Source organism: Cornus florida, unplaced genomic scaffold, assembly GCF_030987335.1.
Source record: "Cornus florida cultivar Cherokee Brave unplaced genomic scaffold, ASM3098733v1 CherokeeBrave_3.0.0_Hap2_Chr11, whole genome shotgun sequence".
NCBI classification, from domain to species: domain Eukaryota; kingdom Viridiplantae; phylum Streptophyta; class Magnoliopsida; order Cornales; family Cornaceae; genus Cornus; species Cornus florida.
This window is the reverse complement of record NW_026775581.1, coordinates 105,964,042-105,980,864: the sequence shown is the minus strand read 5'-3', so window position 1 is coordinate 105,980,864 and position 16,823 is coordinate 105,964,042. Positions and strand designations below refer to the sequence as shown.

Sequence of the window (16,823 nt, the reverse complement as noted above, 5' to 3'; positions counted from 1 at the left end):
AGAGAGAGAGAAAGAGAGAGGCATAGATGGTGTGAACCCTGTGATAGGAAGAGAAGAAGAGAAAAAAATGAATAAGGGTTATTGTCTCATTTTGTAAGGTCGGTAATATATCTGAATTTAATATTAAGGGATAATTTTATCATTTTATATAATTTAAGATCTTGTTTGGAAGGAAATTTAGAAGAGAAGATTTCATTATCCAAAAAATAAGTAACTTTAACTATTCGTCTTTCTGTCAAATTTCTGAAGGTGTGTATTGTACTTTATCTTAATTATTATTATTATTTTAAAGAATGGAATTCAATACAATTTAACAAAATATTATGAATTAATTAAAAAAATAATTTAAAATTTAAATAAATAAAAATAACAAACATCAAACTCTAACCTTCAAATTAGTTATTTTATTCATGATTGTGTGCCTTCAACATGTACACTATTGTCTGATAAAATTAAAAATTAAGTATTTATCAAATATATATATACCCATGTCAACTTCTCTCAAGTATTGTTGCAAATGTTTTTTAAAACACCCACTTTTGGCTCTAGGTGGCGCTTTGTTCACCGCAAGATTGAGCAGCAAACAGAACCAGCCGCGCTTGTATAAGGAGCGAGATAAAATATAAAGCCTACTTTCTTATCAATATGCTGTTGGCAAGACAAATCCTAAAACACACTAAAAATCAAATATGAATAACAAAAACTTTTTCTTGAGATTTCACTTAATTACACGCGAATGATAGCTGTGCAAAGCGTTGTAATAAGCTCTCCGGTAAACGGATACGACCTCACCCAGTCAATTTTTTTTTTATAAATGATTTTACCCTTTTACCCCAATTATTTTATTGTTTAAAGTATCTAGATATGACAAATTACTCTTTTGCCCACTCCAACTTTTATATATATATATATATATATATATATATCAATCATCTACTACTCTCGTGGAGTAAGAAAATTCATCCCTATTTTTAGAATGATCATTAAATCTAATCTAATTGTCATTATAAAAATTTACTTACATCATTTCTTTTAAATACAAAATCATTGTTACCATTTTTAATTTCTAAATTTAATATTTACCAATACCACAAATTATAATAATAAGAAATAATTACCCTAAAAAAAATTGAAACCTTTTCACGTCTAAAATTCGTGTCTCTCTCAAACAAAGAATTACAAGAGACAAAAATAAATAAATAATAAATTTAATCCAGTAAATTTTATGCAAGTGAAGTGTCATGTCTCTCTCAAACAAAGAATTACAAGAGACAAAAATAAATAAATAAATAATAAATTTAATCCATTAAATTTTATACGAGTGAAGTGTCGTGCAGAAAAAATATATTTTATTTTTATTTATATATATTTTTGAGTCGATATTTCATATGTCATTAGTTTAATTTTCCTAATGTGAATAGCTATAGTATGTATGATTATGACTATGATTTATCATAAAATTGCTAAATAATCTTAGTGAATTGTTTGTGGCATTTTTGTAAGAATCACATTTTAGGATTAAAGGGAGGAGACAAAGGAGATAGAGAACTTGCAAATTCAATTTGTATGGAAAAAGAGAAAATACTGATCTTTGTTGGAGAAAGATGTGATTTTCATAGGTGAAGAGAATTTATATATATATTTTTAGTAATTATCTTTTACTGTTGTAATTAGTGGTTTGGTAAATATTAAATTTGAAAAGAAAGAATATAGGTAGATTTCTATAGTGACCGTTAAATCAGATCATCTAACGGTCTCAATAAAAAGTGCAGAGAATAGATCATCTAACGATCTCAATAAAAAGTGCGGATGAATTTTCCTAACGATCTCAATAAAAAGTACAAATGAATTTTCTTGTTTTATGGAGAGTAAGAGATCACTACTATGTACATGCATGCATGCTCTCTCGTTCATCCATATAGATACAGAGAGTATATAAATTCATAGTTCAAACTACAAAGCAATAACAAAAGCAAACTTGTCAAAGGTTCAAGCCCTTAAGCAAACTTGTCGAAGGTTCAAGCCCTTCTTCTAGCGGCTTTAAATTTCATTTTTAATATTTCCAAAAAATAAAAAAGAAACGAAACCAAACATTATGATATCAAAGTCATAAATTCGCTAGAAGGTTTTCTCTGCCATATCAACCCCCACGACTCTACAGTGGGACTCCAAAACTCACTTTGAAGAAACACAAGTTATGGACTCAACGTTAAATGTAACGACCCTAAACTATTACCATTTAAAAAAAAAATCGGTATGACCTCCCCTAAAAAAATGGGTCTACCACAACCCGTTTAAAAGAATTTTAAACCTGTCCCAACACAAATATCATATAATACACTGCATGATGGTATAACCACATACTATATTATCCAAATATTATATTTACAGTCCCAAAATATAGTTACAATAACAAGAGTTCACAAATCTCTATACCAAATATAACAAACTAAGATTTTACCAAAAAAATATGGGACGTAATACAAAAATAGCAAAAAGAAGCCTTCTAAACCAAATTAGGCCTGTGGTGGAAAGTCATTCGCCACTTCTTTTCCGTTTCCTGAAAAAATTTAGAATATGACTGGGTGAGCTATACGCTCAGTAGGTGACACTTAAGACACTTTTCTTGTATCCCCGTGAATTCATACAAAGAATAGGCCAATAGGAAATGGGGATCATACAATGTCAGGAAATAATATAACATTCCAACCAAACTCAAGTACAACCCACACGATGCCATGAAATGCAAATACATGCTAATGTCACTCCCCATTTTCTGTACTCAAACATCACTTTCAAACTGTTAATATAACCCTCCCTTTGGTGACCCCGCAGCGACACGGGAGGAGGATTGGCTAGTGTCCCTGACCTTTGGTACCCTCACGGCGTCATTATGGGGCCAGCTAGCTCAACCACGCTAGGGCAACTCCCTAGCCCCCTCTAGGCTATATTAACACTCCGATCCTTTGGTACCCCCGCGGCGACCGGGTTTTTCAAAACCATTTCATCATATCATTTTTCCCAAAATCCCATTTTCATTTCAAACTCATTCTTCCTGTTTCATGCCCAATGTAAGTGCATGAGTGCATCAATACCATGAATTTAATCATCATTTCACATTCAACTCTATTGAAGTAAGTAAGACATAATTTCGCAAGAATTTCTCAAGGGATTTTAACATGCTCTTGTATAACAATGCATCTAGCACAACGAACATATATAAATCATCACATAAGCAAGAATTTCCACATCAAACATTTAAAACAAGTTCTCAAACAACCACATACACATGCTATAATTTTTTTAAACTACAACTAGCAAAAGTAAGCATGTCTAGCATCAAATTAGAAGATGTAATTCACATAGGAGCAAGAAACTTGTGAATTAAGAGCCCCTACCTCTAAATTAAACAAAATCCTTGAAAGTGGGTCTTAAATTTCGAACTCCAAGGAGGGCACCAAATCTGGAATTGTTCGTATGGATGCGTAGAGTTCGTAGTGAGCTTCGATTTGCCTCAAACGGTACCTTAATCTACCAAAAAATGAGGGAGAAATCAGCAATGAAAGCTTGAAGTGAAAAAAAATAATAAAAAAAAAAAAAGAAAAAAAGAAAGAAAGAGAAACCGAGAGCAGACAGAGTCGGGAGAAAAAGAGAGAAAAAAGGCTTGGTCTCACAATTCACTTAAAAGGGACGTGGGTCCCACCTTTTTTTTTTTCTTTTTCTTTTCTCTTTTTCTTTTACTTTTAAATTACACCACACACACACAATTATATACACAGACATTACATTAAATTCTTAAAATAAAATTAAAAAAAAAATGTTAAGGCAATATGAAATATTATTTATTTATGGGTTAAAATTAGGATATCAAAATCATAGACAAAACTTTATGATTAAAATTTAAAAGTAATAAGAATTTTATGATTTTAACCTTTTATTTATTTATGAATTCTGCTCTCTGAATTGTAAGAAAACCTAGGAACTAAGAACTTAAGAAAAATAATAATAACAAAAAAATATTAAAAAAAATAAAAGAAAAAAGGGGCTGCCCCTTGACTTAATAGGGCAGCCCAAGTGACATGGCCCAATCGTGGACTGTCATATCACACCCTTTAAATTACTGAAATTACCAAAATACCAATGAGTACTGTGGTAGTCTATTGTGGGAGTGGTTACTCTATGATTAAAATTTAAAAGTAATAAGAATTTTTTGATTTTAACCTTTTATTTATTTTTGAATTCTGCTCTTTGAAATGTAAGAAAACCTGGGAACTAAGAACTTAAGAAAAATAATAATAACAAAAAAATATTAAAAAAAATAAAAGAAAAAAGGGGCTGCCCCTTGACTTAATAGGGCAGCCCAAGTGACATGGCCCAATCGTGGACTGTCATATCACACCCTTTAAATCAGTGGAGTTGCCAAAATACCAGTGAGTACTGTGGGAGTCTACTGTGGGAGTAGTTGAGTTTAGCTTTAATCTAGTCTTAATTAGTCACCATTTTGTCTTTGGTCTGTGTCATTTTTCTATCATATAATAATGCTTTGTCCCAAACACATGCACTATAAAAAAAGGCTAGCCTCCTTTACTACTTTGCATCACCAGAACTTCTCACTGTCATAGCTATGCATACATCATACCTTTCCTCTCTCACCAACTCTTTTTGGAAATGTCTCGGGGAAGAGGCAGTGCAGGTCCAACCATGTTCATTGTGGTTGCCTTCTGGTTCACTTTGAGCCAGTTCAAAGCAGGTTTGGCCAGTAAAAATGTTTGCAAACTCCTCCTTGAGCTGAGCCATGGCTAATTCAGTTGCTCTTTTGCCCTTACTCAATGTACTAGAATGCCCCTCTAATGCAAATACGACTACAACTACAACAATTCCACATAAATATCTAACCATATTTATACGTGTAATTATATACCAATAATAAAAATAAAAAGAATGTAATGAAGTCACAAAATTTTTTGAACACAGAACCGACCTTACGCCCACACCGGACATTTCGAGCCCGAAAATTCAAAATTAGTAAAATGAACTAAAATATCTTTCTAAAAGTTCTACACTCATGGTAATGCCCTAAACACCCCTCAAAAAACACCTGGCATGCTAACGGACACTCGAAATAATATAAATATAAAATTTAAAAATTACATAATATATTGTATAAAAAAAAAGATATTTTTTATTTACGTAATTTATTAATTTTTTATTAATATCGTATGAAAAAAAAGGTATTTTTTTACACTAAATTTTTTTAAAGTGAATATAACAAGTTTTATTATAATAAGTTAATCATTGGTAATTACAAATCTTTTTTTTTTTCATTTTTATGATAAATTGGTACTAATTATAAAATTAAGGTAAATGGTATAATTAATTTTTTAACAAGAGAATCAAGAAACTCGAATTGTGTAAATGGACCACTTGGCCATCAACAACCCGGTTTTGTTGTTAATAAACAAAATTTATTGGTTTTAGAAACAATGTTAATAATTATTAGGGCAAATTGTAAAAAAAAAATTTGAACTATTGTAGTTTTGTAATTAACTCCTTGAAATTATTAAAAAATTAATTATACCATTTACCTTAATTTTTTATTATTATTTTTTCTATAGATATCAAAGTGGGTCAAAGTTGAACCCGGAGGGGTTCAAACTGTGACCAAAATAGAAATTTCTTAACTCTTCCCATAGATTAAAGCAAGAGAGTGCGGTGGCGGCGAAGAAGAGAGCGCCGAACATAGTGCAGCGGCGGCGGAAGAGGAGTTCGGCCGCATGTTGCCCAAACAATTACCCTACCGACGACGGAACAAAAAATAAAACTCTTCGCTTTCCGAGGGTTTCAATCTCATCTACAAAAAATGAAACTCTTCGCTTCTCGTCTGGCAAGATGGGTATTTCGGACTGTTGAATACAAAGGGATGAATATACTCATATAGTATCTTAATTGTAAATATACAAGGGTATGAATATGCATGTATGTATATATATAAGCATATTAGTAATAAGAGAATTTTTTGTAAAAAAAATAATAATAATAATAATTTTAATTTATTTAATACATGACATTAACAAATTTTATATGACAACGTTTCATTAAGTGTAATTTTAAAAAGTTATATGAAATTTTTTTTTAATTATGAGAAATTATAGGAAGAGTTTCGAGTAATTTAGCGCATATAACTTCTTTTAATTAGAAAATAGTTACACCACTGCCGTGTTACGTCCGTGTAGATTCAAGATGTATCTCTTTCAATCGCATACGTTTTTTTTTATCGAAGTTTCGGGTGGTGTAATGAAGGAACCTGTTGTTAAAAAAAAAATTGAAGGAACCTGAAGTGGTGCTTTCCAGAAAGTCTAACTTGAAATCTTTTCCACGTGTCCGCGTGTGTACGTGGAAATCTACGCGTCAAAACAATATTAAAAGTAGAACAACCGGAGTTGGAGTTCAATAGTTCAAACTTTGGTATAATCAACCATTTTCTGGTTCTTAGGTATGATTTGAAATTACCTTTTTTTTCTTTTGCTTCTGCTGTGGGCTAATCCTTAGGGCTTTCGAATCAAAATTCTTACACCCCGATCAGATGGAATTAAGCAAGAGTAGTTCGACTCTATCGGGAGATGCAAAGGAAGGTATGATCTCCATTCGCCTTCGCCCCGCTGTCCATGGCATTCAACGATGGATTGAGTGGCCAACCATCTTCAGCAGTCACAAGAAAGCCAACGCCAACGCCAACGCCAACGCCAACGCCAACGCCAACGCCAACGCCCCGATCCAGCTCGACATGACTCAGCTCCAAGACGAGTTTGGGCTCATCTTGCGGAAGCTCGCCCGTCCACGAATATATACGAAAGTGAAGGAGCCTTCCGGTACTGATAATTCGTCTTTCACTGGTTACAGTTCGATAACCGATAGTACTACCACTACAACTGGCTACGGGGAGGAATTCAATTATGTGGAATATCAGTTCATGAGTACAAGGTTCAAGGAATCCATAGATGAACTCCGGAGCATCGCGTCCAGAATGAACTCTGCCGGAAAACTGCAAGAGTGCTTTAAGGTGTACAAAAGTGTCCAGAAGTCTTTGGTCGACTTGAGTTTCACAAGGCTTGACATCCGGAAATTGAGCTCTAATGAGCTCCGAAATCTGGAGTGGGAAGCTTTGGAAGCGAAAGTAAGCCAGTGGATACGAGCGGCTAAGGCTTGTGTTAAATTTCTGTTTGAAAACGAGAAGAGACTCTTTGAACAAATATTTCAAGGACTTGGAACTGCCATGGATTATTTTTCCAGCTGTTTTATGGAAATAACTAATGAATCTGCGCTTCGGTTATTTAGCTGTGCTGAAGAGCTAATTATGGGCATGAGAAAGAGATTAAAGCCTGAGAAGTTGTTCAGAATTTTAGACCTCCACAACGCTTTGTCAGATCTTTTGCCTCATCTTCTTGATATTGTTTCCGAATCTATCCGGATACAAGCTGAGAAGCTGCTTTTGCAGCTTGCAGAAGCTGCAAGAGAGATTCTATCAGAATTTGAGAATGATTTGCTTCATGATCAGTCTGATTTTCTTGATCACACAGGGAATGTTCACAGATTGACAGTGTATGTTCTGAATTACGTCGCTCATCTCTCTTTCTACCAGAAAATACTAACTAAATTGATTGTATCAAAGCCGCCATATCAGAAACAAGAAAAATTAGTTCTCATGAACACGGAATCTTCCATGGAGATTGAGGAACGAAGAACTGCATTGGAGGTCCACATGATTTTGATCATTGAAATTTTACAATTCAATTTGTTGGGTAAATCAAAGTGCTACAGTGACGACTCTCTAGCTCAATTATTCATGTTGAACAATGTTCACTACATTGGTCAAGAAATCAAAGTTTTGCGAGAGATGGTCGGCCACAATTACTTTGACAAGTTGGTCCAAAAAATATCGTGGCTGGTAACGGCCTACAGGAGTTCAACTTGGGACAGGATTTTCTCTCGTCTGAGGGATGAAAGATCGGTACAACCATATTGGACTACTTTTCTACCTGGGAGGTTATTGACCAAGAATATGTTGAGAGAGAATTTGAAGACTTTCAATTCAATGTTCCAAGAGGTTCATCAGACTCAATCAACATGGGTGGTACCAGACTTACATCTTCGAGAGAAGCTTCGCCTTTCCATATTTACGGAGTTATTTCCGATCTACTCTTCCTTTTTGGAGCGGTTTGAGAGTCATAGAGGAGGTGGAGATGGCCAAGGGAAATACATTAGGTACTCCATCGAGGATCTTAAGACTGCCATCTCGAATTTCTTTGAGGGACGCCCAGTGCACCAACAAACTAAGACATGTTGTCTCGAGGGAAAATGATATTTATCAGCAACTAATTAGATCAAAAAGAGATGACATGATATTTTAGATATGTTGATTCCATAATGTGTTTCATTTTAGTTATGTAATTAGTTGTTGTTGGTTTTTTTTTTTTTTTTTTTTTTTTTTTTTTGTCTCCCTGTATTTTTGGCTAAATATAACATAGAATTGTGAAAAGAAAAAAAAAAAAAAAAAAAAAAAAAAAGTATCTTTTTATGCTTTCCTTTGGTTCATCCTCAAATGAGCCAATGCAGCATCTTTGTAGTCCATGGACTCAACTTCCAATTGATACAGTAAAATCATAATGATCCAACTGAAATGGAGCACCAATGGAGTTTGCCTCTCAAACTCCAAGAAGTCCATGTCAGAAACAAACTGATAATCGAAAAAACTAGAATCTTTTGGCGGCTTAAAAATGATTAATTCAGTTAAAGATAGCTTATAATCAGAAATCCGAGTGATATAGATTTCATAACATACCTTGTCAAGTTATGGAGACTCCCTCCTGGGACCAGACCGGGAACTAACACAAGATTTGCAAGGAATTCTATATAACGCCTAAAGTATAACGCCTAAAGTATTATTTGATAAAATTAAAAATTATTTATTTATCAAATATATATATATCCATTTCAACGTCTATCAGGTATTGTTGCAAATGTTTTTAAAAACACCCAGAGTTTGTTTGGAATGATTTTACCCTTTTACACCCATTATGTTTTTTGTTTAAAGTATCTAGATAAGGCAAATTACTTTTTTGCCCACTCATACTGACTAGAGACACACTGTGGGTCAGATAATCATTCCAACTTCAAGTAGTGTTAACTTGTCCTCCCTTGCACACCCTCTTCCTCCCCTTCTTCCTTCTCTCCTATATAGCAGACAGGGTTTTGTACATGCACGCTCTCTCATTCATCCCTATACAACGTTAAATTCATAAAATTAAAAAATATATATATAAGGCAATTTGATATATTATTTATAATCAAAGTCATAGAAAGATTTTATAATCAAAATTTAAAATTAGCAGGAGTTCTATAATTTTAGCCTTCTATTTATTTATAGATTTTGCTCTCAGCGGTGTAAAGAATAAGAAAAATGGAGTATAATAATAACAAAAAATATATATATTAAAAAAATAAAATAAAAAAGGGGCCTCAAGGGGCGGCCCCAAGTGACATGGCCCAATCGTTATTTTGATCAACAACTATTTTTATTTTTTATAATTTTAAAATTACATTATCAAACATACTTGATGAATAAACACTTGATCCAAAATTTTATTGCAAGGATACTCGAGGATCATTACTAATGTGATTGCCCCAATTTTTGAAATTTTAATTTCATAATTTTATAATTTTTAGACTGTTTAAATTAATTATTTATTATTGAAAGTTAGTGGGTTTTGAATTTTTATTTAATTCTGTTATATTATATATATATATTGTAGCATCTGATAAGGTGAGTCTATCGGAAGAAAATGGAAGAGTTATGGCGTGGGTCCCACGAGTTTTTTTTATGGGTTTTGATGTTTATATATATATTTTGATATTATACATATATTTGTTGGCCGGGGAGAAGATAGGGATGAGAATGGGTTAGGTGGCGAAATTAAAAAGAGAGGAAAAAGGAAGAAAGAGAAAAGAAGGAAAAGGTTGGAAAGTTGTACTTGCGGGGCCCACGGGAGATTTGTTTGGCCAATTTTTTGTTGGCTTTGAATTATTCACGTGCCTTATTTTGTGGTGTGGATTGTTTTTAGTTGGATTAGATGAGAAAGTCTAATAAGGAGTAGGTGTGGATTGTAATGATGTGTTTGATATTTTATTTTGTAAGTCGATACAATTGACCTATAAATTGGATATTGCTGTGACTTGGCATGTATGAGAAAACAGAAGAGAAATAAATAAAAAGAGCGGTGAGAGTTTGAGCAGACAGTGAGAGAGTCGAGAGTTGCAGGCGTAGCGAAAGTTTGGAGACTTGATAATTCAGTGAGGAAAGTTTGTATAATAGAGGATTTTATTGAAATTGTCAGAACGTGACAACTAACTCGGGATGACTTACTAGGAGAGTAGCTAGTGGGGTATGGGGGCAATTTGGGCCTAACTCGGCTGCTATTGAAGTGCTTACTGAGTCTCTTTCTTCGCTCACTTTCTTGTCATTCTTCTTCACTCTAGTGGCGGCCAATCTAGAAGTGTGAAGCCAATCTAGATAGTGGAAAATTAATAATTGAAATTGCTGGTCCAACAAGAACTTTAACAAACTTGAAAAACTTATAAACAAAAAAAATAAATAAATAAATAAAATTCTAATTTTATTTTCAAAACAGAAAACTTACATGATTAATCTATCTTACGCCATTCTACCCTTTTAAAGAAATCAGTTTGTGTCTAAAGTTTCCTTCCTTCTCAAAGAAATCCAAGACTGCGGTCTCAAGATCCTCAACCGAGTACTTGATGTACTTCTCGGGTTGCTTTCCCATCTCTACATGAATCCTGAATACGCCCAAAAAAGACCGGTAAGCTGGGATCAACTTCTCCAGTAAGGACTTGTGAACTTGCGCTTGAAGCCGCCTATCCGGTACTGACCATGTTGATTGAGTCCTGTGAATCTCTTCAAACATAGAATTGAAGGTCTTGAACCTAGCTTTCAAAGCACTCTTTGATACATCAGAAGTATCAGAAACCAAGAAGCTCCAATTACCCCCCTCTAGTCCCTCGTGTCTCAAACAGTGTAAGATATTTGAGCAAGTAGCTGCCCTATAGCTATTCGCTGATTGCTGGACTTCTTCGGTTAATATATACAAATAATCATCGGGAATCATCATCTTCAATCCAGGGCAGCCTTCAATTTCCTGCACAATGTGATGAATATTGTTCATCTTGAACAAATAACCCAATGCAGCATCTTTGTAGTCCTTGGACTTGAGTTCCAAATTATGGAGTAAAATCTCAATGATCCAAATCAAATGGAGCACCAATGGAGTTTGACCCTCAAACTTCAACAAGTCCATTTCAGGACCAAACTGATCATCGAAATAAATTGAATATTTTGGCGGCTCAAAAATGATCAATTCAGTTAAAGATTGATTATAATCAGAAATCCGAGTGATATATTTCATAATATGCCTTGTCAAGTTATGGTGACTCCCTCCTGGAACCAGACCGGATGAAACATCCCGAAGCAGGCTCTTCTCTAGTTGTGGTAGAATGGCATCAATTGCCACAAGAAGCTGATGAATCGCCTCATTAGTCCGGATTCTAATAGGTACCTTAAGAGCTTGGATATGATCAGGCTCTTCAGATTTCAACTGAAAAAGAACTTTCAAGTGTGGCAAAAGATCTATCATGAACACCTTGTAGACGTCCAAAAATTTGAACAGCCTCTCAGGTGATCTACGAGTGGTACTTATGGCTTCAACAAAGTCAAACAATTGAATTGCAGCATCTCTAATGGTTTCCAATAAACAAAAATCAGCAACATTATCTCCGAAACCTCCAAAGATTTGCTCACAAAGTTGCTTCTCAATCGAAAACAGAACTCGAACACAAACTATAGCACCACGAATCCACTGTCTGATCTTTGCCTCCAAAACTGCCCACACCAACCGCTGGACACCTCGGCTGCTCAATTTCTCAACGCCAAGACGTTGAATGCGATCTTCCAATAGAGCCTTTCTCACTCTCTTGTAACACTGAACACATTGACGAAGGTATCCAACAGAATTCATTCTCTCAGCAATAGCTCGAAGATTATTGATTTCTTCCTCAGATGGTGCATGGTAGTCTAAATAATCCTCTTCATCCAGTTCAAAGCAGGTGCTATCAGACATAGAACTCGAACAAGTTGAATAACTTGGACAGCAGGTTTGGCCGGTAAAAATGTTTGCAAACTCCTCCTTGAGTTGTGCCATGGCTAATTCAATCGCTTTTTGGCCCTTGCTCTGATCATCAGATACGGTGGTTATCTCCATCCAACGGTGGATATCATCAACGGCTTGCAAGTACTGATTGATTAGATTGTGATCGCCGTGGAAGATCATTGGTCCCCCAACTGTTGCATCCCATAGCAAAATTAGCTTCACACCCGATTCAAATGCAGCCTCAATGCTGCTTTCTGACATCATGTTGTAATTCATCAAAGTGTAGAACTAGCAATATAATATATAGATGTAGAAGTAGTTTACTAGTCTTGCTAGAGTAAAGGTAAGATTGGAAGGAAGTTTCCGTAAAGATCACACGCTATTTCCATCCAAAACGCGATGACAAAATAGCATCGAAGAATAAAGAATTGGGAAGGTGTTGGGTTGTTTCTCTGCACCTAACACAAGAATTAATGCCAAGGAATTCTGTATTTGAACTTTTCAACATATCATCAAAATACAGCTTCAGTTTTGCTTTTCTTATTAATGTAAACGAAATTTGCGAGAGATGGTCGGCCATAATTATTTTGACAAGTTGGTCAAAAAAATATAGGTGGCTGACGGGCTACTGGAGTTCAAATTGGGATAGGATTTTCTCTTGTCCGAGGGATGAAAGATTAGTACAACCATATTGGACTACTTTCTACCTGGGGGGTCATTGACCAAGAGGTTCATCAGACTCAATCAACATGGGTGGTACCAGACTTGCATCTTCGAGAGAAGCTTCGCCTTTCCATATCTATGAAGTTATTTCCGATCTACGGTATCCTTTCTGGAGCGGTTTGAGAGTCATAGAGGAGGTGGAGATGGCCGAGGGAAATACATTAGGTACTCCATCGAGGACCTTAAGACTGCCATCTCGAATTTCTTCGAGGGACGCCCAGTGCACCAACAAACTAAGACATGTTGTCCCGAGGGAAAATGACATTTATATATGTTGATTCCATGTATGTATTTCATTGTAGCTTTGTAGTTAGTTTTTTTTTTTTTTTTTTTCTATTTTTTCTCCCTGATGTACTTCTGTAGTTGGCCTAATTCTTTTTAGCATTTGTACAATTGCATCTGACTAAATATAACATAGAATTGTGAAGAGAAAAAAAAAAGTGTATTTTTTATGCTTTCCTTTGGTTCATCCTCAAATGAGCCAATGCAGCATCTTTGTAGTCCTTGGACTCAACTTCCGATTGATACAGTAAAATCATCCAAATGAAATGGAGCACCAATGGAGTTTGCCCAAACTCTAACAAGTCCATATCAGAAACAAACTGATCGATCATCGAAATAACTGGAATGTTTTGTCGGCGTAAAAGTGATCAATTCAGTTAAAGATTACTTATAATCAGAAATCCGAGTGATATAGATTTCATAACATACCTTGTCAAGTTGTGGAGACTCCCTCCTGGGCCCAGACCAGGAACTAACACAAGATTTGCAAGGAATTCTATATTTCAACTTTTCCAACATCATATCAAATAGAGTTTCAATTCTGCTTTTCTTATTGATACTGTCAAAAACACAAATACCAACTCCCAAAAAATGTTCTCAAGCACTGTTTAGATGGGCAGATTGGAAAATACATATATTCTCCACCCTCTGCATTTTTTATTAATTAATTCAAATGTTTAAGCAAAAATAAGATTCTGCATGGATGAACAGATATAATTATGGATGGACAGACTTGAAAATACCAAAAAAAAAAAAAAAAAATGACTCATTTGTTGCCAAAATGTAATACGAAGAAAGAATTACTCGAAATACTGACTGTTCAATGATTTTGAGAGCTCTAGGAAGCCCAGGTTGATCACAACCATGATATCTGAACAACAATGGAGGTATGTGAATCCCCTGATCCTGTCCCTCTAACGGGATAGGATAGGAACCCTACTACACCTCTACTCGGGCCTGAGGGAGGAGTGAGAGCTGGTAGTCCTTGATCTGTTGCACAATAGCTGAGATAATGGTTTTCCCTCAAAAAATTCCAGTACTGCAGTCTCAAGGTCCTCAGGTGAGTACTTGATGTATACCTCTGGGTGCCTTCCATACTCTAAACACGAACGGTAACGGCATAAAAATGATCTATAAGCTGGGATCAACTTCTCCAATATGAACAAACGAAGATCCTCCCGAAGCTCAATATCTGGAATTAACCATGTCGCTTGAGTCTTACAAACCACTTCAAACAAGGTGTTGAAAGGTTTTAAACCTCTCTTTTATCACAATCACCAACACCCCTCCAGAAGATTCATGTATTGTTCCTCCCGTTGTCAAACAGGACCAGATCCTTCCCCAAGTAGCTCTTTCATAGCTGGTAGCTACCATCTGAATTTTTAAAATTAATTTCTTCAGAAAATCATAACCAATCATCCTCCTCAATTCTGGACGGTCTATTTTCTGAACAATGTAATTAACGTTGTTGATCATGAACACTTGAGCCAATGTGGCATCTTTGTAATGCTTAGACTTAACTTCCAATTTGAATAGTAAAATCACAATGATCCATTTTAAATAGAGCGCCAATGGAGTTTGCTCCTCAAGTTCCATGAAGTCCATATCAGGAATGATTTGATCATCGGAGTATCTAAAATCTGTAAGAGACGGCTTAGATATAATTAATTCAGTTAAAGCTTGCTTGTAATCACACATCCGAATGATATAGCCCGTCACATACCTTGTGAAGCTGTGAACGGTCCCTTTTGGAACCAGAATTGTCGTTGACTCATGAAGCACATCATTCTCTAGTTGTGATACAATCCCTCTGACCGCCTCTGCAAGCCGAGAAAGTATATCAGCAGCCCATACTCCAATAGGTACCTCAACAGCATGGATTTTAATAGGGTCCCCTGATTTCGACTGAAAAAGAACATCCACATCCGGTGAAATATCTGATAACGTGTGGAGGTCTGAAAGTTTGAACAGTCTCTCTGGCGACCGTCTACTAGTGCTTACGGCTTCCACAAAATCAAATAACTGAATTGTAGTATCTTTAACGGTTTCCATGAAACAGAAATCAACAACAGTTCCGAGACCTTCAAAGATTTGCTCAGAGAGTTGTTTTTCGTTTGCAAAGAGAATTCGAACACAAACCTTAGCTGCTCGTATCCACTGTCTGATCATCACCTCCAGCACTTCCCACTCCAACCTTTGGACACCTTTAATGCTCAATTTTTCAACACCAAGACGTCTCCGCAGATCATTACTTTCTTGTTCAGATGGTGAATCATAGTCTAAATAATCATCTTCATGGAATTCATAGATGGTGCTATCAGTCAATGAACTGTTGGGATTTATATACCCTGGCATAGCAAATTCCTATTTGGATTAAAGTGAGTTCACGACGTTTCTGAAATATTTATATTTTTATACAATTGGTGAATTCAATGTATTATGTTTCGATTCATTATAGAATTGATAGTGTCTATTTATATATGTATGTGATGGCGATCAATACATGAATATAAATAGTAATCATAAATGGTTCATAGTCAGTAATTATGGATGGACTTATAATTAATTAAGATTTGAACTGGATCCGCGTTAGGTTGACATATATTACGAGAGCCGTCCTATGCAATTGCTCCCTATCACCGTCATGGCATTTGACTCTTAAGCATGAGAAAATTATAAACTCTTTTATTAATTAATAATTACTTTGATTTGTTCGACGGATTCTTCGGGATCCTTAGACCGACACTTTGGGTAGTTATGTAATTAATAATTAGAGGGTTATATTTTCAATATTTGCATCATTGCTACTTGTATTTATTTTGTATTGATTATGGTTGATCACAAAGTAAATTCGAAGGCCTTCGTGTGTTTTTAGATAAAATGATTTATTATATATTTCTTTATTTAAATTATTATTTTTGTCAAACAAATGTTTTATTGCGATCGAGCCAGAAATAATCAAAGGTACCAAAATAAATATATTAATTAAGTAGTCGGATTGATGGCTTTATTTATCCGATAACTAATTATACATAGAGGAGTCAAAGTGGAATATTGACTTAGAGGTTATTTATTATTTAATTGGAGTTCAATTAATTTCTTTTAGTGGAGTAGAAATTAATTTATGAATTAATTGAATTGGGTCCATGGACCGGGCCAATTATTAATTCATTGTAGCCAATAAAATAATAGGCCCAATGGATTCTCACTCATAGCCCAACTTGATATTGGAATCATATTAGATTTGAGACATATGAATTAAAGATTGAGAAGGATTTGTTGTTTCCTTTTCTTTATTTTTATGTTGCCTATAAATATACGTGGTCTATGTATATTTTAGGGGTGATTTTTAGTATAAGAAAAAATAAATATATTTTCTCTCTCTAGAAAATTAGGGTTTAAATTCTCATCTAATGGAGGCTCTCACAAGCCTAGTTTTCCAAGGTCATTCATGGAGGCTTATAAGTGATTCTTAAAGGCAAAATAATTACCAAGAAGATGGAGATCCAAGGAGAAGGTATCTTGCTAAGGGATCTACAATAAGTGAAAACATTCACTTTAGAAGAAAGATTTAAAGGTATACTCAGACCTTTGATGTAA

At 34.8% G+C, this 16,823-nt stretch overlaps 2 protein-coding genes and 1 pseudogene across 2 annotated transcripts; 1 reads left to right on the top strand and 2 right to left on the bottom strand.

Moving 5' to 3' along the window:
- Positions 1-6,583: 6,583 nt before the first annotated feature.
- Positions 6,584-8,359, top strand: LOC132281771 (exocyst complex component EXO70A1-like). Its single transcript, XM_059783439.1, has one exon. The coding sequence runs from the start codon at positions 6,584-6,586 to the stop codon at positions 8,357-8,359; it is 1,776 nt and encodes a 591-aa protein (XP_059639422.1).
- Positions 8,360-8,572: 213 nt separating this feature from the next.
- Positions 8,573-14,089, bottom strand: LOC132281770 (exocyst complex component EXO70A1-like). The gene is made up of 5 exons (XM_059783438.1): positions 14,028-14,089; positions 13,653-13,782; positions 10,723-12,506; positions 10,421-10,544; positions 8,573-8,767 (listed from the first exon to the last, which is right to left on the bottom strand). The coding sequence occupies exons 1-5, from the start codon at positions 14,087-14,089 to the stop codon at positions 8,573-8,575; spliced, it is 2,295 nt and encodes a 764-aa protein (XP_059639421.1).
- Positions 13,773-16,257, bottom strand: LOC132281768 (exocyst complex component EXO70B1-like; annotated as a pseudogene).
- Between the last annotated feature and the right edge of the window lie 566 nt (positions 16,258-16,823).